Raw genomic sequence first — 23,545 nt, 5'->3', positions numbered from 1 at the left:
GCCTGCACAAATATATGTATATATGAGTAAAGGGTATATGGGAAGCCTCTGAGTTATCTTTGCAACTTTTCTGTAACTTTAAAAATATTCTAAATAAAATTTAAGAATAAAAATGCACAGCAAAAAAATTTAAAGTTGATATCAAATACTAGCTTTGGAAAAAGAAGTAATAAAAATATAACTTTATTGCAATAAAGATATCTTTCAAACTAACAATGAGAAAACAACTCAAAAAATAGGCAAAAATATTTAGGTCAATTTAGAGAATGGCAAATTAATACCACTATTCCCCTCCCCTAGTAAATGGAAGGCCACAGAAAAAGACATACAAATTCACTCATAGTCAGGGATATGAAAAATCAAGTAATAAATATTCCTTTATACCAAACATCCTTGCAAAAACCATAAAGCTCCTAATATCTATTATTGGTGGAATACAGGGGAAAGGGGACTCATGTATTGTTAATGGAATTGGAAATTGTGACAGCCTTTTGGGGAAGGCAGTCTGATAATCCTATTAAAATTAAAAATACATTAAAAAAAAAAAAAGAATCTGCCTGCCATGTGGGAGACCTGGGTTTGATCCCTAGGTTGGGAAGATCCCCTGGAGAAGGAAATGGCTACTCACTCTGACATTCTTGCCTGGAGAATTCCATGGAGAGAGAAGCCTGGCAGACTACAGTCCATAGGGTTGCAAAGAGTCAGACACGACTGAGCGACTATAGAATGACTAGGAAGATCTCTCTGAGGAGGTGAGAGACATTTGGGCAGAGACCTGGATGGAAAGATGGGATGATCTTGTGCCTGTAGGGCAGAGGAATTTTTAGGCTGAGACCCACTGGTGCAAAAGCCCTGAGATGGGAGCCTGCTTGTTGAGTTTAAGAATAGCAAGGAGGCCTGTAAGGCTGGAGCTCTACGAGCAAGGGAAAAATGGTTGGAAATGAGGTCAGAAAGAGACCAGGAGCCAGATTATGTGGGACCTTAAAGGACTAGGTCATGGCAAGAAATGTTAATGCTCTTTCAGGGCTGAAGTGCCAATCCAGCTGCTGTGTGGAGAGCATATTGAAGGTGAGCAATAGCAGAAGCAGGGGACCAGCTGGGAGCTCATAGCAGTTGTCAGAGTGAGAGGTGATGCTGGGAGAGAAGAGAGGGATATAATGTAGGTAGAGCCATTGAGACTGGTTGATGAATTGGTGTGGGCCATGGGGAAAAAATGTCAAGGATTCCTCCTTGGTTTTGGCCCAAGGAACCAGGAGAGTTTTGCCATTGCTTTCTGAAATAGAGAACACCTGGGGTTTAGATGGAGCGACATCATGTGTTTATTTTTGCATGTATTAAGTTTGTGATACTTACCCAGGAATAAAATGAAGATTTCAGACTGGCAGTTGGATGTATGTTCTGTTCAGGGGAGCGCTTGGGCCTTGAGATATAAATTTAGTGGTGTTAATATATAGATTATATTTAAAGCTATGAAACTGGATGCGATCATTTTGGGGAGTGAGTTTAGATGGGGAAGAGACATGTCCCAAGTTACCCAACTTTTAACACCTGTAAAATAATAAAACAGAAATTCCCTCCCCTATCAAGTTTTTAAAAAAGAACAGCTGAGCTTATTTACATGTCAGGCAAGAAATTCACTGAGCAGTTATCTAAGGAATAACATTCAGAGTTTTTAGAGCCCTAGGAAGAGTTACATGGTGGTCATGCTAATTCAGAATTGAAAATCAGCACTTTGGATAGGAGAGAATGAATTTGTAAGTCTGAACATGCTTCGTTAAAGCAAATCCCTTGTTCATCGGTCAAGAGGTTTTAGTGAAGTTGAAGGGTCTGGTGTCCTGGGCTCACTTGAAATTCATGGTCAGAGTTTATTGTCAGCTGGTTAAAACTACTGTGATGAAATTTAATATTCAGCTGTGAAATCTCCTGGGCAGTTACTGCTAGGAAATGGAGAATGTTTCTTTTATACAGCCTGGAAAATGGGGAAGATCTGGCAAAGAGGAGTAGGGAAGACCTGCCACTGAAGTAGGAGACAAGGACTATGGCAGCCAAGGACTGTGTGTCATTGAGATGTGAAGAATCCAAGAAGCAGTGAAGATCAGCATGATCCAGTGCTGCTGAGTGGGCCAGTAAGAGAAGAACCAAGACTCATTCATTGTATTTACAACTTGGGGTCTTTGGTGACCTTGACCCAGCATAGTGGAGACAATCCTGATTTAATTTAACTTAAGTGGAAATGAGAGAGGAAAAATAGAGACAGAAGCATAGACAGATCTTTTTAAGATACTTAGCTGTGAAGGAGAGCAGAAAATGGGAGGATGGCTGAAGAGTGTGTGGGTCAGGGAAGTTTTTTCTTTTCTTTTTTTTTTTTTTTTTTTAAATGTATATACATGCTGCAGATGAGATTGACTTGGAAGAGGAGGGGAAACTATTGATACAGAAGAAAGAGAAAACTACTGCACCAGTGGATTTCTTGGAACATGATGAGATTAGCAACTAGGTGGAGAGGCTGCCACTGCTTAGAGTGTGGTCAGCCTGTTTTAGCAGGAGAGAAGATAGTGTATAAAGTTACTGATACCTCTGAGTTGGTAGATTTGCTTCTCTTTTTTCAATGAAATAAAAAACAAGTTCACTAGCTGAGAAAGTGGAGGAATTAGGGTCAGGAATTGGAGGCTTGAAGGGTAAGAAAACCTTAGAAGTAGTGAGACTAGAAGAGTGAGGGTGAATTGAGCCCATCAGGGAATTCAGAAGAATTCCTGGGCAGTCCTGAGGGGCCTCTTGAGGTTTGTGGTCATAATTTTAAAGTGAAACTTTTAAGCACCTGGTGTACTCCTCCCCTCCTCTCCTGCCACCACATTCAGATGCTGAGGACAACTGTGAAGGATGAAAGGACAGGAGTTGCACTTGTTTGCAAGGGAATTATTGTAGTAGAATTATTATAGTGGTGAATCCTGGAATCTAAGTTGAGGATGCAAGAGGGGTGACACATGGTAGGAAAAGAGTAGTGTCAAGAAGTTAGGGGTTTGACTGTGCCTAGATACCCTATGGTACCTGGAAAAGACTCAGGATATCACCCCAGATCCCCCTAATCCCCTCCAAAACCTAAAGCAATCTTATCTGTAGCCAATCAAAAATGTCCTCAGTCCAGAGTACATTACTTTTCTCCTCAGGTGGTTTTGGCTATCACTTGGACACCTGGAAGCCCTTGCTCCTACTTTCTCCTCTCCTTTCCTTTCTACCCCTCTCCCTCAGGGTCCAAGATACACTCCGTTTGAACCAAAGGGTCTCACTTCATACCTTCACCCCATAAGTCTGTGCTAGTGAGATTCACTCTGGATCCTCACATTTCCAGAGGGAAGCACCAAAAACCCAAGCTTTTTTCTTGCTTAAATGGATTACTTCTTATGCATAACTTTTCTCTATGCTGGAAACCCCCATTCCCACCAGGGCTAAAGGTGGGTAGGGGGTGGAAATGAAGTGTAAAGGGAGCAGAGAGCCTCTTCCCTGCACTTAAATGCAGTGCTTTCTTCTTTCTAGTCTATGTTTATGCATATTCTATTAACATTAACTAGAACCCACTTCTGTGTCAGTGCTTCTGATTTTGACAAACAACTTCATTCTTGTAGACTGTGTTTTTTCTTAGTCTTTATGCTTTCAGGTGAGGAGACGCATCCTTTTGGTTGACCTCCATTAGCTCCCCCAGTCTCATCCAGCAAATCACTATCCACTTCCATCTGGGGACCATGTGTGAACCCAGCCTACTAGCAGAAATTCTCAGAATGTGTGCTTTCTCTCCAGCATTCAACTTTGAAGGTGCTAAACTATTTATTGGCATTTTTGGTGGCTTAGATGGTCAAGAATCTGCCCACAATGTGGGAGACCCAGGCTTGATCCCTAGGTCAAGATGATCCCCTAGAGAAGGGAATGGCTACCTATTCTAGTATTCTTGCCTGGAGAATTCCATGGACAGAGGAGCCTGGTGGACTCCAATCTATGGGGTCACAAAGAGTAGGTCATGACTGAGTAACTCACACTTTCACTTTTGGATGTAAAATGGTTTAAGTTTACGTCTTCAGGAATGACCCACAGTGAGGTCCATGGTTTCTTGCTAGGCCATGACTCAGCCCTCAGAGCCCTCCTTTTGAATTATTTCAGATATTTTTTATCCCTGAATATATAACCTGACCCTTACCCATATCAACTTAATCTGCCATCCATGCCCACGCACAGATTCATAAGTGCCCCCTTATGAATCTAGCCCCATCAACTTGGTGCTTCACATCCAGGAAGAAGTTAATACCATTCCCAAACTGTATGGCTAAGAAAAATGACATCATTCTGAAATTGGGAAATATTACCTAGATTTGATCTTCCTGTTGCTTCAGAATTACTTAAAATTTGAGCTCTGCTGATGACTCAGACATAGAGATGCCCGTTTTTATTCACATGGGGTTCTTTGCAAGGAGTTGATTGTCAAAGCCTTCTCATAACCCTCACACTGTTGGCCCATTCTGGAGCAAACTCTTATCTCTGACCTTAGCCATTGACTAGTGGGGACGCTGAAGGGCCCTATAGAGAACTGATCACCATGGAGTAGTTTGTGGGAGTCCCTGAAGGGTGGTATAAGGAGAAAGGGCTATAGCATCAGGCCAACCTGATCTGTTGACTCTGGTCTCCTGCCTGCTGGTCATGTGGCCACAGTCAGGGCATCTGACCTCTCTCAGCCTTGGTTTCCCTGTTCTCAAAATAAGGCCCAATAATAGTGTTCAGTTCAGTTCAGTTCAGTCTCTCAGTCGTGTCCGCCTCTTGAGACCTGCCTCTTGAGAAACCTGTATGCAGGTCAGGAAGCAACAGTTAGAACTGGACATGGAACAACAGACTGGTTCCAAATAGGAAAAGGAGTACGTCAAGGCTGTATATTGTCACCCTGCTTATTTAACTTATATGCAGAGTACATCATGAGAAACGCTGGGCTGGAAGAAGCACAAACTGGAATTAAGATTGCCGGGAGAAATATCAATAACCTCAGATATGCAGATGACACCACCTTTATGGCAGAAAGTGAAGAGGAACTAAAAAGCCTCTTGATGAAAGTGAAAGAGGAGAGTGAAAAAGTTGACTTAAAGCTCAACATTCAGAAAACTAAGATCATGGCATCTAGTCCCATCACCTCATGGGAAATAGATGGGGAGACAGTGGAAACAGTGTCAGACTTCATTTCTGGGGGCTCCAAAATCACTGCGGATGGTGACTGCAGCCATGAAATTAAAAGATGCTTACTCCTTGGAAGGAAAGTTATGACCAACCTAGATAGCATATTAAAAAGCAGAGACATTACTTTGCCAACAAAGATCTGTCTGGTCAAGGCTATGGTTTATCCAGTGGTCATGTATGGATGTGAGAGTTGGACTGTGAAGAAAGCTGAGCGCCGAAAAATTGATGCTTTTGAACTGTGATGTTGGAGAAGACTCTTGAGTCCCTTGGACTGCAAGGAGATCCAAGCAGTCCATCCTAAAGGAGATCAGTCGTGGGTGTTCATTGGAAGGACTGATGCTGAAGCTGAAACTCCAATAATAGTGTTAGATAGTTAGAATAGGGAAAAGGAGTCCAAAATGGTGGTGGCTAAAAAACGGGAAGGGAAAAGTTCGTGAAAATAGAGCAGAAGAAGGTCAAAGGAAGGTCCGAGGACCGGAGTGAGGACTTCAGGTAGAACAGTGCTCCTGCCTGAGCCCAATTTGCATAGGATAGGCCCAGGGGGGAGAAAAAAACATATAAAAAGAAGAGCCAAAGCTCTCTCTCTCTCTCTCTCTCTCTCCCCCCCCCTGCACGATGGGGTGCTCTTCTCTTCGCGTCTTGCGTCTTTGGATCGTCGTGCCCTCACGCCTCAAAGATGGATTTTCCTGCTCTTATCTAAATAAAATAGAGCTGTAACACTGAGCTGTAACACTGATTTATTTAAGAGCTATAACACGGTCTGTCCTCCGAGAGCTGTGACCCGCTGAGGGGGCTTTAATGTCCGTCACTCCAAATTTTTGTTGTGACGAGACAACCGAGGAGCATACACTCTCCTGACAATAGTATTTATTCATAAGGTTGTTGTAAGAATCGAGTGTAATCACACATTTAAATCACTTACCACAATGCTTAGTCCGTGTGTGCTCAGTTAGCATTATTAATTCTTTAAAAGTCTTATAACCTCAAGCCTGCTCTTAAGTAGACCTGCATGATTTTGGACCTCAATTTTCTCAGCCCCGTTGCCCATCTATAAAACAGAGTTGATGTGAGGGTGAAATGAGGTGGCTGCTCTCTCAAACTTACTAGTATAGCATCTGATTTCTTTCAGTGCATTCCTCTGAACCATTTTGGAGAAATGCTACAAAAGATGTATCTAGGTACCAACCAATTCAACTCATTTCTGTTTAGATCACGTGTAAGAGAAAATTCAAAAAAATCTTTTCTATGTACTCAGGCCAGCACTTCCAACTCCAGTCTTTGGAAGGCAGAAAGAAGAATGTTTCTTTGGAAGGAGAGTATAGAATGCCCATTCTGTTCTAGTTACAGGGCAAGTGGGCTTCACGAAAAGGCAGCTCCTATAGATAAAACAGTGGAATAGTCTGGAAACAAAAGGCTGCTGGGACCACTCAGAGCAGTGATTTCCTTAAAGCATACGCAATATGCGTATTATTAAGGGAATACTATAAGGGGACTGAAGGCATAATAGGGCCTGGAGGAGCGCATGCTGGAAGTGATGTGGAAGAATCTGCAAAGCAAACAGGCTGAGAAATGCTTCTGCTACTGTTGCTTCCTTTTCTTTTTTCTTTTCTTCGTCTACTTCCTCTATGTGAAATCACTCCAGGTGGTTTAACACTTTCTGTTTGAGTAGCAAGCCAGCCCACTCATGGTAGAGCATGGCCTCTTGAGGTAAACCTGGCTTCAGTTCCTGATTCCATCATTTGCCCTCTAAGCCTCAGTTGTTGCATATGTAAAACTGAGACAGGTAATGCTTATCTCAGGGAGTCATTGTGAAATTATGTGAATTAAGAGCCTAGCATGGTGCCTCATCCCTGGAAGCTGCAGAAGAAATTCAAGTTCCCTTCTTTGTCTCCTGTCCACACTCAGCCTATTTCCTAAACAGATAGGCTCAAACTAGTCAAACTGGTCCTTCTTTAACAGAAAAAGCTTTACCTGCCTTAAGATATTAGCAAATAGCAATTGGGTTGGGGATTTCTGGGAAGAACTGCATAAGAGCATGCAGCCTATGTTCGTTTGATTTGTAGATATATTATAATTACTTTTCACCACATGAAACCCACTTGAGGTACTTTTAAGCAAAGGAATAATGGTGCTTTTACTCTTTTTCTCTCAATTCTTCTTTCTCTCATGCAAATCAGGAACATTAATCCTTTGTAGCTCCCCTGGACTCTCACCTATAGGAAAACTCATCACCTAGCATTTCCCCCCCTGAAAATAGCATAATTGTCAAAACTCATAACTTCTGAGTGCAGTTTCAACATTCTTATTGATAAGGCAATAACCCAAGCAAACAACATTAGATGAAGTTACAAGTCTGAACATAAAGTAGAGTGGAGGCATTATTTGAATGCGATGAATTAAAATTCTCTGTAAGTTGCTCAAATTCTCATAGGCAGAACAGACTTTGGATAGAACTATTAGACCAAACCATTAAGTAGCCTGGCTTCTAGTTCTTCTACCAGACATCTTTGGCATGGCCTAGTCACAAGATGCAGACTTCTTAGATCTTACTGCCCTTGATAGAAAATGTGGATTGAGGTCAATTCAATCTACTAGTGGCTCAGTCTTTTTTCCCTTCATTTTCCAATTGATGTCATGAAAGCTCCTCTGAATTTTCTTTTATAAGCCATATGAGTGACAGCTAAAAGACACATCCCAAGCACAAAGATCAGTATTCTCTCTTTTTTATGTTCAGGTCAGAGCTCCTTGGAGTCACCAACAAACCTGCCTTCTCTTCCTCCCGATTCTTTTGCATGGAATCTGACCTGGATAATGAAAGATTCCTTCCCTTTCCTGTCTCATCGCAGCCGATATGGTAAGTATATTTTGTTAGTTATTTGTAATGTATAGTCACCATCTCATAATTAAAGAAGCTGTGAGTTGCAATTAGTGATGTATGGCTTATCGAGAAGGAAGTCTTTCTGTGCCCTTAGTCTTCCATTGACAGCCACCTCCATAAGACCATTGCCCCCAGGCCTGTCCTCTCCAGACTGACAGCTGTCTTATGTATCCTGAAGGAAGCCAAAGGCTTTGTGGCTGCCACATCGTATCCCAGCTGCCTTTATGTGTGTGTGGTATTCCTGACTGCCCCTTACCCATCATGAGATGTAATGCTTGTTTGCATTTTGACTGTGGCTTTCTAGATACGTGGTTCTAATCCATCAGTGTCTCTATAGTGATCTCTTGAGAGAGGATTATTATGAGGGTCACAGGTCTTCTGGGGCCCCTCAAGTGATTCCCTGACATTTAGGTACCTCCTTAAAAGTACCCAGACATGTTCCTAGATATTATTTCAGTTCATTTGATTCTGCAACAATTTTGGAGATAAGGAGGCCAGGTCCCATTTCATTTTTACAGATGCAGAAACTGAGCATAATAAGATCATACAAAGTGGATTTTCTAACTACAGAAGCAGAATTCTTCCCTTCACTTTTTCTCCTAGGGAGCTACCTACTCACACTGTTAGGCTGAGGCCAGAATTACATGGTATAGCGTTCCTCATCCTCTGTGCTCATCCTGAGAGTTCATAGAAGCTGGGCCTCTGCAGACGAAAGGGAAGGTTTGGAGGAGAGCTAATGTATTTTTACTTGGACATTTTTGTCTTCTATTGAACTCCGCTAGGGTGAACCCTGTGAGAGCAGGCACAAAGTTCTGTTTGCTTCCCACTTTAGCCTATCACAAAGAAGAAATTCATAGAGGCTCGTCCATGATAAATGAATGCAGAGACATTCAGGGATGGAATTCACTCATCAGGCCTGATTCAATTAAATACTTATGAACCTAGTACAACACTGAGTTCTAGATTCCCTTCTGGGCATATTTGCCTATTCTTGCCACTCGGTTTCTGCCCTTGGGCTTGAGCTTTTTAAAGTGCACCTAACAGAGATCTTCCATGTACTAGTGTTTCCATTTGTAAAGCAGTGAGTCTGGGTTCAGATTAACTGTTTCAAACTTAAAAAATAAATGCATCAAAACCCCTAGGGCAGTTTAGAATGGTACGCTTCTAGGATGTTTCCTGCTACTCCTAAGCTGCCCCTGGTAGGAGGGTAAGGTCACTCGTTTTCGGGAGATTCCAGATAAAAATTACTTCTTGATTTTATTTAGGCCAGACACTGAGTGCCATCTTAGGATAAGAACAGGTGTTTATAAATAATTGAAATCTGGTTCTTTGTACTGTTATTGCTTCATAAACCCAGATTTGTGATAGAAGCAGTCTTTGGATAATGCTTTTGTATTTGCTCTCAAAGTCACTCAGTATTTCCACAACTTTTATAAAATGTAATGTCCAAAAAAGTCAGGTCTGCCTCTTGCATGACACAGAGAGCATTGCATTTATTCTCTCTGAAACATCCAAAAAGAGGTTTCAGGTTAAAAGAAGAAAACCACTGGAGCTTATTTAAACTGCTAGCTGCCCACTGTTTGACTCTGATATACCTACTTCCTCTCCCTGGGCCTCCCCTTTCTCATGTATAGAATGAGGGTGGCATGCCCCAGGGGGGAAAGGAATAGATAAGGGCAATTCCCAGGATTCCTTTCAGATGTTCCTTGTAGCCTGGAATCCTCAGGATTTCCCTTCTTGGCAGAGGAAAGAACCAAAACCATCGGTCAGACATTGCCCAAATGCTCAACGAGGTACCAAAGTCAGCACCATCATTGCTATTGATTCACAGGGTGAGAAGAGATGATTCTTGGTTGGTGGCTCCTTGATTGAGTGCAGTGGTAATTTCAGAGCCTTTTCGTCTTCTTCCTGTATTTAATTCAGCTGAGACCATAAGGAGTTAGCTGTCTCCACCACCATCTGTGTGAGCCTGGTCCCATGCCACATGTTAGAGGTGATACAAAAACAAACACGAGTGAGACTTACTCTTCCTCTCTGAGTTCACTGGCCAGAGAAACAGTTCTGTAAGCAGTTCAATCCATTGCCACAAAAAGCACCTCTGGGGCACAGAGGTTGAAGACTAGTCCCGAGACACACAGCAGAGAAAACTGAAGGCTGAGACTCCTGTCTCCTTAAGGATGTTTGCGGGGCTCAGCCTGTGTCTATGTACCAAAGAGGCCAGCAGGCTCACTGGTTGTAAATTCACACCTTTCAACTGCTATGAAAGACATTTTAAGAAATGTTAACAACTTCATTAATTTTAAGACCTCAAACTTGGGCAGAGAAATTTGACTGGAAAATTGCTGCCGGAAGGGATAGTTCTTCAGACAGTGAGAAGTAACTAAGACTCAGCAAGTCAGTGTGGGCCCTGAGTGATGGAGCTTGGTGCTGGCTGGCTGTCCTCACCTGCATTCTGGGGCGAAGGTGGGAGGGAACGGCTGGTGGGGAGGTAGGAGAGGGCGGCAGTGGTAGGCTTCAGCAGTACAACCACAGGCATCATGATAGACAGTGGCAGCCAGCCCTCTCAGGCAAGCTGTCCAGGACTGAATTGAGTATGGCTTTCTTCTCCACTGGTGTTTTATGAGAAGAGACGAGGTGGATAGAGGCTAATAAGATTTACTCACCCCAGCCTGTAATTATCTGCTTGAGGAAAAAATTTGACCTACCTTTTTGAAGTCTCCCCATATTTCTTCTAATTTACGTTGGGGCCTTTTATGTTGTGTAAAATATATTCTTTTCAATGGCATTTGGTATCAGATTCCAGCTCTTTCTCATCTTGTCTTGAATGATGGGAGCCTGCTAATTTCATCATCAACAAACAGAGCTGCACATTCTTCCCTCAAGGCTTTGAAGAAGTGGGGGCGGGTGTATAAAGAAACAATTTTTTTTTTTTCCTTTTATCATCCAGCTCTGATGCCTTAGGACTTATTTATAGGCTTGGTTAAAGGACTGGGCTCCAACTCCGTACCCAGATAAAAATCTGTTTCATTTGGAAGCTCCAGGTAGTAAGAGATTGCAGGGTTTTGATCACCTTGAGTTCTAGAGCCACAGAAGCAGATCATATTCCCCCCAGCTTTAATTCGTGTTTGCCATTCTGGGTTTAGGAAGAATCAGATCATGTTTTAAAGCAAAGTAACCAAAGTTTCTGCCCAGATGAGGATGAGAAAAAGAATTTTCATTTATTGGGAAAAGAGGTTTGATACTTTGCAAAACTTTCCCACACCCCTCTTTCTCACTTAAGTGTGTTAAAAAATTGTGGTGGGTGGAAATTATTTTATATCCCACTTTGTAGAAATGTAAACTGAGGGCTGAAGATATTTATTAACCATGTTATCAAGTTACTGAGCTGGTGAGCATTAGAAGACTGAAGTCAGATTTTCTGACTACAAGTTGGATACTCCTTCTACCACATCAAAAAGTTTTTTCAAAGGTGAAGTCCTCATTCTATAGAAAGGGCTCTCATTTCCTGGACAACCTGACCACTCAGTTGGGACTGAATGACCAATCTGATATCCAAGATCTGGGCAGCTGTAGTACCAAGACTTGATGTCCCCAAATTGAGACTATTCCAAGGAAGCTAGGGTAATTCACCTCTTCCTAGATGTGAATGTAACCACCCCCAACCCAGGAGCATGGGCAGTCTTTCCTCCCCTACTATCGACTCTGGTTCACTATACCAACAAGGTATATTGAAGTCTTTACCCCCACTGTCTGTAAGTATGACCTTAGTTTAAAATAGGGTCTTCATAGATGCAGTTGACTCCACACTGGATTAGAGTGGGTCCTAATCCAAATATAACTGATGTCCTTGTAAGAAGAGAAAGCAAAGATACAGACACAGATACACAGGGTGAACATCATGTAATAATGGAGGCAGAGATTAGAATGATACATTTTCAAGCCTGGGAATGCCAAGGATCGCCAGCAACCACCAGAACTAGGGGAAGTCATTGGACAGATTCTCTCCTACAGCCTTCAGAGCATGGCCCTGTTGATGCCTTGATTTCAGACTTCTGGCCTCCAAAACTGCGAGAGAATAATTCTCTGCTATTTGAAACCAGCCATTTTGTAGTGTTTTGTTATAATCGTTCTGATAAAATAACGTAGTGCTTCATCCCTCCAGACCTCCAATGTCCAGAACACTAAATCCTGGAAAAGAAAGGTTCCTCCCAACATCTCAACATCAGAGCACAACAAAGTCATTGTTGGACTTTAAATAAAAGTTCTATTAAAACTTTGTCTACTTTCAAGCCCATTGGGACCCATCCAATTTAGGGACTGGTGTTTTTGGAAACAAAGAAAGATTAGACTTTTTAATTACTTCCCTTGCTGCTGCTACCACCATCACCAGTCTTGTTAATGTATCAATTTCTTTGATTGAAAAGACTGGGTAATTTAAATCTCTCTCTCTCAAAAAAAAAAAAAAAAAAAAATCAACCTACCACAGAATGAAAAATGGTAAACAAAAAGCCCTCCAGCCCCCTGTGGGATACACTTCATAGCTCTGGCAGGAAGGCAGTTTGATCACATTTCTGAAATTACATATGTAATGTGGCTGGCCATGATCTGACATACTGCCCTCAAGGGCCTGGTGTTTTCAGTGAAAAGCAACTCCACAAGGGAGCCCCAGTGGACCCTTGTCACAGCTGAACACTTTCTTACCAATTCCTCTGCCCTGATAGGCCAGGCCTTTTCCTATTCTCTTCCCAGTCCACTGAGCCAGGAAGTCAAGTTCATTCCTTGTCCATGCCTCTGTATTTTTCTCTATTACGTGATAAGCACAAGGCTCTGGATGTAGTCACCAGAAAGACTGAGTCCTGTAGGGAACAGCAGTGCCAGCAGTCATACAAGACCAAGAGCAGGGAACATCTGTCACCATGAGGACCAGTGACCTGCTGGGAACCAATGAGCTCAGTCTGTGGAAATCAAGTGGAAAGTAGTTGGCTTAGATGTTTTGAGGCGAGATTTGTTTAAAATGCTCTACTCGATCATATCCCTTGCCTTTAAAATAAAGACACATAGATCTACTCAATAAATACCAGTGAATTACCTGTATATTAATGGCAGACTGAAACGGAAAGAAATCAAGTCAGATTAAAAGGTAATAAAAAATGATAATAAAAGAATAATTGACCAAATGAAACAAAAGCAAGAAAGGCAAATCAAAAGAGATCCATTTAAAATGACTGTCACAGACAGAGCAGGAAAGAAATTAACAAAAGGGAAAGAGTGAGATGGGTGAAGAATATGGACAGACTGACAGATAAGCAATGTGGAGAGCATCACTCAGTGTTGTGTGGTCTCCTGGTCATGCATTCATGCTCCTGTTAACATAGTCTCAGCTCTCACGCCTGTGAAGGTGGCTCCCCAAAGCTTTCTCTGATCTTGAGCATCATCCTCCTGAGAGCTGTTTCTGCACACCTACCTATCTGCCTGCATCATTTCCCCCTTAGTGTGTCTGTGACACCACAGAGAATGGGATAATGGATATAAACACTCTTTGAGCACTAACGGTGTGCCTGGTTCTGCTCTAGGTATGGCCATGCTAAATACCAGTAGCACAAGAAGTCTTGAGGAAGAGGCAGACCTGCATGCTATAAGACAGGTGCAGTAACAGAGGCATGTCCAAAGCTCCCTGAAACATAGGGAGGGAGAGCCAGTTCTATGAAGGACTTCAGAAGGTAGATGTTCAGGAGACAGGGACTGTTGAGCTGGGCCCTGGACCCCAGGTGCCACGGAGATCTCTGGTAAGGGCTTTGCAGGCAGAGGGAATGAATGTTCAGAGGGGTGATGAGAAGCAGGTCAAGCCCAGTGACTCAGGGTAAAGATGGTCTGGGAGAGAGGAGCCTGGCGAAACAGTTACTTCTGGGTATACTAAGTGTTTAGATCTGATCCTATGTGTGAAGCATAGGCTGGAAAAGGAAGGGCAGGAGGGGAACCTGGGAGAGATTCCAGCTGTAAGGCGAGAATGACTAGGTTGCCCTTGTAGGAGAGTCCAACTTGAGTAATTGAGTAGATGGAAATCCCACCATCAGAGTATGGAGGAGGAGAAATATTTGACAAGGAGAGATGGTGACTATGACATCTAGAGAGAGAGGAGACAATGGTGAGACCTAAATTGAACCAGTTACATTTGAAGTGCTTTCAGGACATCCAGGTAAAGATGGTCAGTAGAGAATTGTAAATCTGTCTTGGCTTTGAGGAGAGAGGTGTGATAGACAATCATTAGCATAGATTATGATGGAGGCTGTGATTGAAGAGGAGCCTGACAGTCAGAGACGGAGAAACTGAGAAGATAGGAGGAGAACCAGAACAGCCACAGAAACCAAAGGGATAATAATTTTACGTGTGGGAGTCGCCAACAGTGTCAAAGCTGCCTAGAGAACAAGGACTGTCATTCTGGTAAATACCCTTTCTCTTTTACATCCTCCTCCTTCCCCCACGTTTCCTTATTTCTCATTCCATTTTGTCCCTGGTTAATTTGCTTTCCTTTCCTTGAACCTGTCTCTCTAGATCCTACTGCTCTAGCTTGCAAAGCCCAGCTCAGTCCCTGCTTCTACCTCAGGCCTTTTCCTGAGTACCCAGTCTGCCTTGATGTCTCTCTCCCTGTAATTTTTTTTATGGAGAAGGTTAATGAAATTTTTTGATAATACTAGGGTTGCGTCATCCCCCTCTTGAAATCTGAAAAGATTCTGACTTTTACAGGGAGTGGTTATTTCCTGAGCATCCCAAATTCTCCAAAAATCCCATCATGTGATACCCACTCCACAAAACCTGGGGCTTTCCTGGTGTTTCTTATGAACCAAATTACTTTCCTAGTTTGTATTTTATCCTTTTTATGGCCCAAGTGTAAACTAGGTCACCTGATAAAGCAGTCATGGAGGGGTCTAATTTGTTCAACCCAAGGTAGAGATGTTAAATATCACTTTTCATCTATCTGCTTATCTATTGTACATTCATTCATACAGTGGGTGTCTACAGTTTGCTAAGCTCTTTGCTCCTGCCCCTCATAGAGATTCTAGCCTACTTTTAAAATTTATTTATTTATTTTTAATTGAAGGATAATTGCTTTACAATACTATGTTGGCTTCTGCCATACATCAGCATGAATCAGTCATAGGTGTACGTATGTACCCTCACTCCTGAACCTCCCTCTCGCCTCCCAGCCCATACCGCCCCCTAGGTTGCACAGAGCACCAGGTTGAGCTTTCTGTGTCACACAGCCAATTCCCACTGGCTATCTGTTTTACAAATGGTAAGTGTATGTTTCAGTGCTACTGCCTCAGCTGGTCCCACCTTCTCCTTCCCGCGCTGTGTCCTCAAGTCTGTTCTCGGTGTGTGCGTCTCCATTGCTGCCCTGCAAATAGGTTCATCAGTTAGCCTAGTTCACTTTTATCATAGGTCATAGGTCTAAGGTGGTTCTAAATATCTGTCTGAATGTGCTGCTTCAATACTTGTTGTATGATTGTTTTGTATCTGTGCCCCTGGGTCTGATGAACTGTCAAACCTATAGGAAGGTTTACCTGGGAAATAAGACTTTCAGCTTTAGCAAAGATACTGTCTGCCTATTAGATTTAGTAGAGCTTCTTTTTGGAAACCATGTAGTGAGCATTCACACCCCACAGCTAGTGACCAAATTAACCCCAAATTAGGACAACCTGCAAGGTTGTAGACCTCACTGTTCCCATCTTCTCAGCAAGAAAGATTATATAATGTCTTTCTGCAGCACTTTGCATGTCTGTGTCACACTTTTCTTCATATCTTAGTTATGTATGGCCCTGAATCATCCTGATTCCTAAACTGGAAGCTCTTAGAGGTCAATAATCCACATCTTGTTTCCTTTGTATCCCCAGTGTTTTGTACTTAGTTGCATTCTTAAACATACACTGGATGAAACTTCAACATATGCTGAATGGTCCAGGGGTCAACTAGGAGTATACTCAAGTCCCTCAATTCCCAGTCTTTTCTGCTCCTGGGGATCTCTATTTCAGTAAAAGGTATGGATGTTCCCTTAAGCCCTCTTACTCCTAATGTCATATTAATCAGGAAAGACATGTGTGTAATGGGAGAACAGTTCCTAGGCTGGACATATTTCCATTTAGAAATAAAAGCTGTGACTTTAACTACTTTGGGCAGGCTTTTAAAAAAAAATCTCAATCTAAAAAAGCACATTCAGCAGACATGAGTGAGCTGAGGAATTTTTGTTTTGACAGCTTTGGGACATCTGAGATATTGTATACAGAGCATTTCTAACCAGTCTAGAAAGACATGTGTCCAAAACATATGCAGGAAAATGACTGATCAACAGTGAGAAAAATGAGAGGAAATCTTCTTAAAGTGAAATGTTATGTGATGAGCTACCTCAGGGGCAGAACTTCATGACAGAACAGACCTCAGATTAACAAGACTTTAACCAGCCCGTTTGAATAGATGACTAGAATAATTTGGTCTGTGAGAAATTCACAGAAATGGTGAGCTTTTGGGGCCCACAGCAGTCTCATCAAATAGCCTCATCTTACAGCGGGTAAATTAGACACAGAGAGGTCATTGATCTGCCCAGGGCTAGTGACACACCTGAGATTCAGACCCAGGCCACCTGCTTGTCAGACCCTACAACTATCCCCTGCTCCTGCCCCCTGGGTGGTGGTTCATATTTTCTCAGTACTTGAGCTACAAAGCATTTCCTCACATGTTACTCCCAAATATTGCTTTACTCATATTATCACTTTAATTCTGTGGATCTCTGTCAGCCCAGCGGTTCTTGCTGCCTTAAAGGTTACATCAGTGTAGGGTCAGTACCATCGTGATGTGGGTAAGCTCACTTACCAGCTCAGTCTAGTTGCTTCACCATCACCTGGAGAGCTTCTTTTTAAAATAATTTTTAAAATATTTGTTTTATTATGTATTTGGCTGTGCCAGCTCTTAGTTGCAGCAAGTGGGATCTCCGACCTTCATTGCATCATGAAGGGTCTTTTAACTGCAGCATACAAACTCTTAGTTGTAGCATGTGGGAACTAGTTCCCTGCCCAGGAATTGAACCCAGGCTCCCTGAATTGGGAGTGTGGAGTCTGAGCCACTGAACCACTAGGGAAGTCCCCTGGAGAGCTTAAAAGCAAGATTCTGGGATGTGGAGACTGTAGGATTAGGTTTGGAAACCATAGATCTTTCATTCACCTCCTAGTTGCCTATTAAAATCACCTCTGTGACATGAAAGCAAGACATCTTCCAGCCTCTGATTGAATGGTGGGGAAGAAGCTCAGTTGGGATCGAGATGTGAATTTCATTCTCAGCTCTGATTCTTAAGACTGTTATTATTATACCGTCAGTGACTCAACCACTCTCCTTGATTCTCTTTGTCATCTGAAGAGTGGGAATGGTCATGATTCCTAATTGAGAGCATCACTGTCTGGATTAGCTGTGAGGACAGAGTTCCATGTGTTGGAGCATAGGCGCTTCCCTAGTGCTCTCTGAAGAAGAATGAGAGCTGCTCCAGTGAGAGGTCAATAGCCTGCATTTTGGTGGCATGACTCTATTTGCTAGAATATTTTTCCTTAAAACTCTTTAAGTCCCTAGTTTTGTCCTCTGGAACCTGAGAGCACTTTATCCTGAACCATGATACTCTCTGAGCTGGGATTTAATGCTGTGCAGTCCAGCTTCAAAATTCACATGACTGCATGAAAATAAGCAAACTAGTTCCTCACCCTCCCTGGAATAACCTCATTCCTTCCTCTATTCTTAAACTTCCTAGCTAAATCTTTATCATTTGTCAAAATCATTTCACCCTTCAAACTGCAGTCCAAAAGTCGCCTCTTCCATGAGCCTGTGATCCTTCCAGGCAGGTCTCTCTTATTCTGTGTTCCCATGGCTTCCGCAGGTCTGCTTATGGTGAAAGTCAGGTGTAAGTTAGTCTTTCTCTCCCGCCGGATTAGGAGTTTCTGAATATCACAGAGTCTGTGTTAGGGAAGCCTGTGTTTTGAGATTGGCACCAGGAAGGAACCTCATGTTCACCTCCAACACTCAGGAGGTCCTCACCAGCAGAGACAGATGAGTGAGTGGGGAGGGCCATCTTGCATGAGGTCAAGACTTCCCAGGACCCTCAGACTTCTCTGGTTGTTGGGGCTGCCACACTACTCAGAGATCTCCTCCAACCATCTAGTTTTAGGAATGATCCCATTTGGGTGGATGCCATGCTGAGCAGTGTACAAAGATGTTTTCACTATGCTGTCTGGAGCTAGCCTTATTCTGTTAGAGATACCATGTTTTGCATAAACGCTTCCTGGAAATTGCAGGCAGAAAACTGGCCTAGAAGTCCAATCTGGACTTTGGTCTTAGCTTTCTGCTTCTCCAGAACCTGGGCAATGCCACTTTGGCCAAGTTATTTCACCTTCCTGAGCCTTAGTTTTCCTATCTATAAAATGAAGAGGCTATTAACTTAAGAATTTAAATTATTTCTAATTTTCTGTTCTGGAATGAAGAGCCAAGTCCCATTTCTTCAATCTGTAATATTGTTATGGCCACAGATAAGGGAAATGAGAATTGAGCTTACTGTGCTGATCTCCCCACCCTTGCGGGCATGCATGCACACACACCCTCCTCTGAGACTGTCTTCCGAGACTGTGTTTATATAATTGATTGATTGAAGGAGACTTGGCCCTTTTTTGCTGCAGCTTGATTATAAGTGAGCCAAGCAGATGTCTTGAATTGGGTGGTTGGTTCCCAGATGCATTGTAGGGAGCATGCTGGTGGGGAGGAAATGAATGATTTTAGTTCTGGGGTCCCTCCAAGTGAATAGTGGTGGGGGAGTGCAAGCAGGGGGCAGGTCTTATAAAGAGTGTGACCAGAATGTTGACAGTAGCTGGTGGATTAACATAGAAGATGACTGGTGGGCTAAGTGCTCCTTAAGAAGAAAACCCAGAGGAGAAAGGAAAAAGGAGCCTGAGCTGGAAGTTAGGACTCTTGGGATACTGCTGACCAGCTGGCTAGAGCCAGATTAGAAAGCTTGTTTCAGTCATGCCCAAAGGTGAAATTGGTCTTAGGATGATGGAGATGGATGAGATCTGAGGATCATTTTATTCCACTACCTCATTTTTCAGATGAGGAAACTGAGGCCTAAAGAGATTAAGGGACTTGCTTGAAGTAATATCTCGAGCCAGGGCTTGAACCTAGCTCTTCTTACTCAAGGTCTAGCGTGACTTCACTTCCAAAGGGAAGCTTGATCAGCCTGTCAAAGTGAGGAGGAGCTTCAACAAGGTTTCACATAGTTCTGCCTTCGTTGCTGAACATGCACCCCTTTATTTCCGCTCTGAGGTGGCTGAGCCTGGAGCCAACTGGAGAGCAAGAACAAGGCTTGCCATCATTTAGTAACAATCAAACTGTGTGTGTGAGTCCCCATGCCAGGTGCTTGATGTGTGTATTGCATTTAATCCTCCTCATAATTCCCTGAGGTGGCCCCTGTTTTAATCCCCACTTTAAAGTGAAAACAAAATCGAGCCACACAGAAATTAAATAATTTGCCCTGAGATAACACAGCTAGTAAGTGACAGAGCCAAGCTTTCACCTTGAACAGTCAGACGCCAGTTGGGAGTGTATGTCTCTGTTTACTCCCCAGACACCCTGGTGCCCCTCTGAGGTTTTGATATAAAACAGGGCAAAAGAGGATCTTCCCACTTCACTCCTAGACCACCCTTTTCTCTTTCCTTTGTTTTCACATAGCTTCTGGCCTGCACACAGACTTGCTGTCCAGCAGGAGCTTCCAGCAACCACCAAAAAGCAGCTTGTTGGCAGAAGAGGACTTTTAAGATGTGAGAAGCCAGGAAACCTTATTGGAGATTATTTTAGCCATCAAACCATTGTGGAATATTTGAAACCTAGCTATGTATGCTTTTGCCAGCTTATTCCAGAAAAATGCAGTATGGGTTTTTTAGAATTTTAAAAATTGTTTTAAGGTATCATTTTACTTGTTTGTTACCCACAGCTTTGAGTGATAATAGTAAAAGTTACCGGGTTAGGAACTGGAAATTAGAACAGTTCTAAACTCACCCACTGTGCATCCGTTGGCAAGCTCCCTTATGTCTCTGGATTCAGTGTCTTCCTCTAAGATGGTCCTCAGGGTCTTTCATGATCTTGATGTCAGCATTTGGAAAGTTCTGGGAAATCTCTTGGGAAAAGGAGACCCCACCTTGTGACTCAGGATTGGTGGCAGCCAAGGGAGTTCTCTTGAGCTGGATACAGTTCTTAAGGCCTGACGGTATTTTAAGACTGCTGGTTCCCAGAGCTTTATCTAATGAACTGAAGTTTCAAATATGAAGCTCTATTTTATGACCTCTAAAGGTCACCTACAAGAAAATTGCCACATGTGTATGGTGCTTCATATGGTTCTTTATTGAATACACAAATCAGACTTGTCAGGAATACATTGGCATTTGTAATGCCACCCATGAATCATTGCAGCCTTAGCTTAAATGTGCCAATAAGCCAAGCCTGAGGAGGTGAGAGCTGGTGATTCAGTAACTGATTTTCAACTTGGCTCAGGCCTGGTGCTGCCTGGATAGGATGCCCTTCAGAAAGGCCTCCACAGCCAGAAGAGATGCCCTCTACTCTGTATGTGAAAGGCTCCCTGACCAGTCATGACCCTGGGTAAATCTTCCCTGGCCTGGGTCTTGGTGTTTTCACCTGTCCAATGGGAAAAACAGCCTCAAATGTTGCTTCAAGTTCTAACAGCTGACTGCAAATATCACCTTAAGGCAGAAATACCAACCTTTCTGTGGTACAACAAAATACTAAGGAAATGGTCATGTGCCATTGGTTGTCTGCCCCATGTAAATACTGTTTCTCATGGTGAACAGAAAGCTGTGTTCAAAAGGGCATGGGTAAATTCTGAACCAGCTAATGTGCATCAGGAATTTCTCCATTCCAAAGACATGCATCATTCTCATTGAGTCCTGTTACCAGTCCTGGGAAGTTAAGTCTTATCAATGAGATGGCTGGGGCTCAGAGAGAGGGAGAGAGTGTCCCACGATGCACAGCTGACAAGTAGCAGGACTGGAGTCAAATCTCAGGACTTGTGCTCTGTCCCTGAGAAATAATCCTGATGGTGTTAAGTTACTTAATAAGACCTATGGGCAGGTATGCATAGGAAAAGACTGCAGAGCTGGGTGAGACCATAGAGACCACCATTCAGCAAATGAGAGATTTCAGGCCCCATGTCAGGTTATCAGCATCCTGGCAGCTAAGCACTGGATCAAGAAAACTAGAGAGAGAAAAATAACCCCGAGGCAAAAATCACAATTATGTTGCCATATGTTAAACTAGTAGCAAATCTGTTAATTCTGTTTTCAGATGCAGATCCCAGGACTGAGTATACAGTTGAATAAACTCTCTTGTGGGCCCCTGATAGTCCAAGAACCTTGCCATCCCACTCTCAATTCCCTTAACTGAGACCCTTAGCCTACCCAAGAAACACAAAGGATACCCTAGAGGATATCAGGAAAAATAGACATGAACATTGAGTCCCAGACTTTAATGCCGCTGTAGGTTTGACTTTCTGAGTCATGCCCACTGGGAGGAAGACTTGGATCTCAGGGATGTACACATTGACTCAGTCCTCACCTAGGACTACACACATACACACTCACCCTGGCAGTCATCTGTAAAATCTGCCTGAGCACTCCTTCTTAATTCTTTGAGGCTCTTGAGGCAAACTGAGTCCCTATGGAGTGTGATACACATTTCGCCTCCTTTCCTGGGGAACCCATTAGGGATAACAGCAGACTCTCATTTAGAGGCAGAGAGAGTGAGGGGACCAACAGTCTGTAGGTTTGGTTGTGTTGGCTCACTGTGAGCTCTGTAGAATTACCGACTTCAGAAATGGAGAGCATCAGAGAGGGGATATGCTCCATCATTTTCAAATTGCAGAAAGCCAGGTGCAGAAAAAGGAATGGACATGCTGAGGCCCTTCAGCTGCTGTGTGCAGGACTGAGCCTGGAGTCATCCTCACTGCTCTACCAAGACCTTTCCCTTGACAGCACTTGACACTCCTCTCAGCAGGCCAGTTATTTCCAGAAGATTCCATTACTTTATCTTTCTTCCATGATGGAAGTGACTTTCTGTTGATTGCAGTGATTTCAACTATGTGATTAGCAGGTTCTGGGAAGTCTTTTTCTCATTGCTCTTTCTCAGTGGTTAGATTCTCCTGGTTCCAAACAGATATGTGAAAAGTACAGTCTTGGACCTGACACAGATGAAATATAGATCTGTCCCCTTAGGGTAGTATAGAAGCCTTTATGGATATGACAAAGTTACAGACTTAGTATCTAATAATAACCAAAACATAGCTCTACATAGCATTCTCATATATTATTTAATTTGATCTGTTGGCCCTGGATTAAAATTCTGAAGCTGTGGAGGTGTGAGCTATTCAACATTAGTCAGCCCTGGGTCACATTCTGGCTCTGCCTCAGGGAAGTCCTTTCATCTTTGTACAAGTAGAGTAAACTTTCTGAGTCTCAGTTTCCTCAGCTTTAAAGAGAAAACACAATTCACTTCTCAATTTGTTCAGCAGATTAAAGATAGTGATATAAGAAATCTCTTTAGCACAGTTCCTGGCTGACAACTGGGGTTGGTGAATGTTTGTTTCTACCCCTCCCCTTGGGCAAGGACCTATTCAGCCATTTTGGGTTGCTTAAGGCTGAGCACTTCACTGAAGCCCTTAGTTCCTCTGAGTCCTATTTGTAAGACTCTATAGCACCCACCACCTGGGGACAGAGTCAAGGAGGGCTAAAGAGAGAGATCCAAGAAACACCCTAGAGCTAGAAACTCAGAAAAGGCCTAAGGAAAATGAGACTTAATCTGCCATTTTTAGAGAAGACAAGTCCTAGGTATTATTGCTCAAAAGGCACTAAAGCTAGGTCAGAAGAAACCTGTGTTGAAATTTTATAAGAAATTAAATCAGAATATAGAAAAGCCCAATCTAATTTCACCTCAAATAAGCAATAATGTTGGCTCCATTTCTATTTAAAGCACAAAGTACATCTTTGACAGCTAAAGAGAAGCTGCCTCAGAGTATGGATTTCAAAATGAACCTATTTGATAATAGGAGTATCTGCCTGGCCTGTTTTACTAGGCAGAATCTGATCCATACACAACTGATCATCAGTCTCTCCAGAGTTCAAAGATTCAAGGATTGATGATACTTGAGGCTGGGATTGCATATTCTGTTGTCTGTGTAACATGAGCACAGAGCACACTTGCTAGGCAGTGTCTGAACTGGCATGCTGCCCTTCTGTCCCACGTGGAAGCAGGATGAGTTTAATTGGAGAAGAAAAGTCAAGATGGAGGATGGGCTTCAGAAGTTGAAGCTCTGGGAAAGGCACCAATAGTTGTTGATGTGGGGTAGAGGTAGCCACCCTCTGACTTGAT

General features: G+C 42.9%; 1 protein-coding gene across 1 annotated transcript in view; it reads left to right on the top strand.

The window, feature by feature from the left end:
• ALK (ALK receptor tyrosine kinase) overlaps positions 1–23,545 on the top strand; it is a 716,806-nt gene that overhangs the window by 203,510 nt on the left and 489,751 nt on the right. Inside the window, exon 2 of the mRNA XM_061156236.1 lies at positions 7,946–8,065. Within this exon, the coding sequence (XP_061012219.1) occupies positions 7,946–8,065 (120 nt within the window). The remainder of the gene's footprint in view (positions 1–7,945; positions 8,066–23,545) is intronic.

Source organism: Dama dama, chromosome 11, assembly GCF_033118175.1.
Source record: "Dama dama isolate Ldn47 chromosome 11, ASM3311817v1, whole genome shotgun sequence".
In the NCBI taxonomy this organism is placed as follows: Eukaryota; Metazoa; Chordata; class Mammalia; order Artiodactyla; family Cervidae; genus Dama; species Dama dama.
Note: the sequence above shows the minus strand (reverse complement) of the source record. Positions and strands in the feature narration are given on the sequence as shown.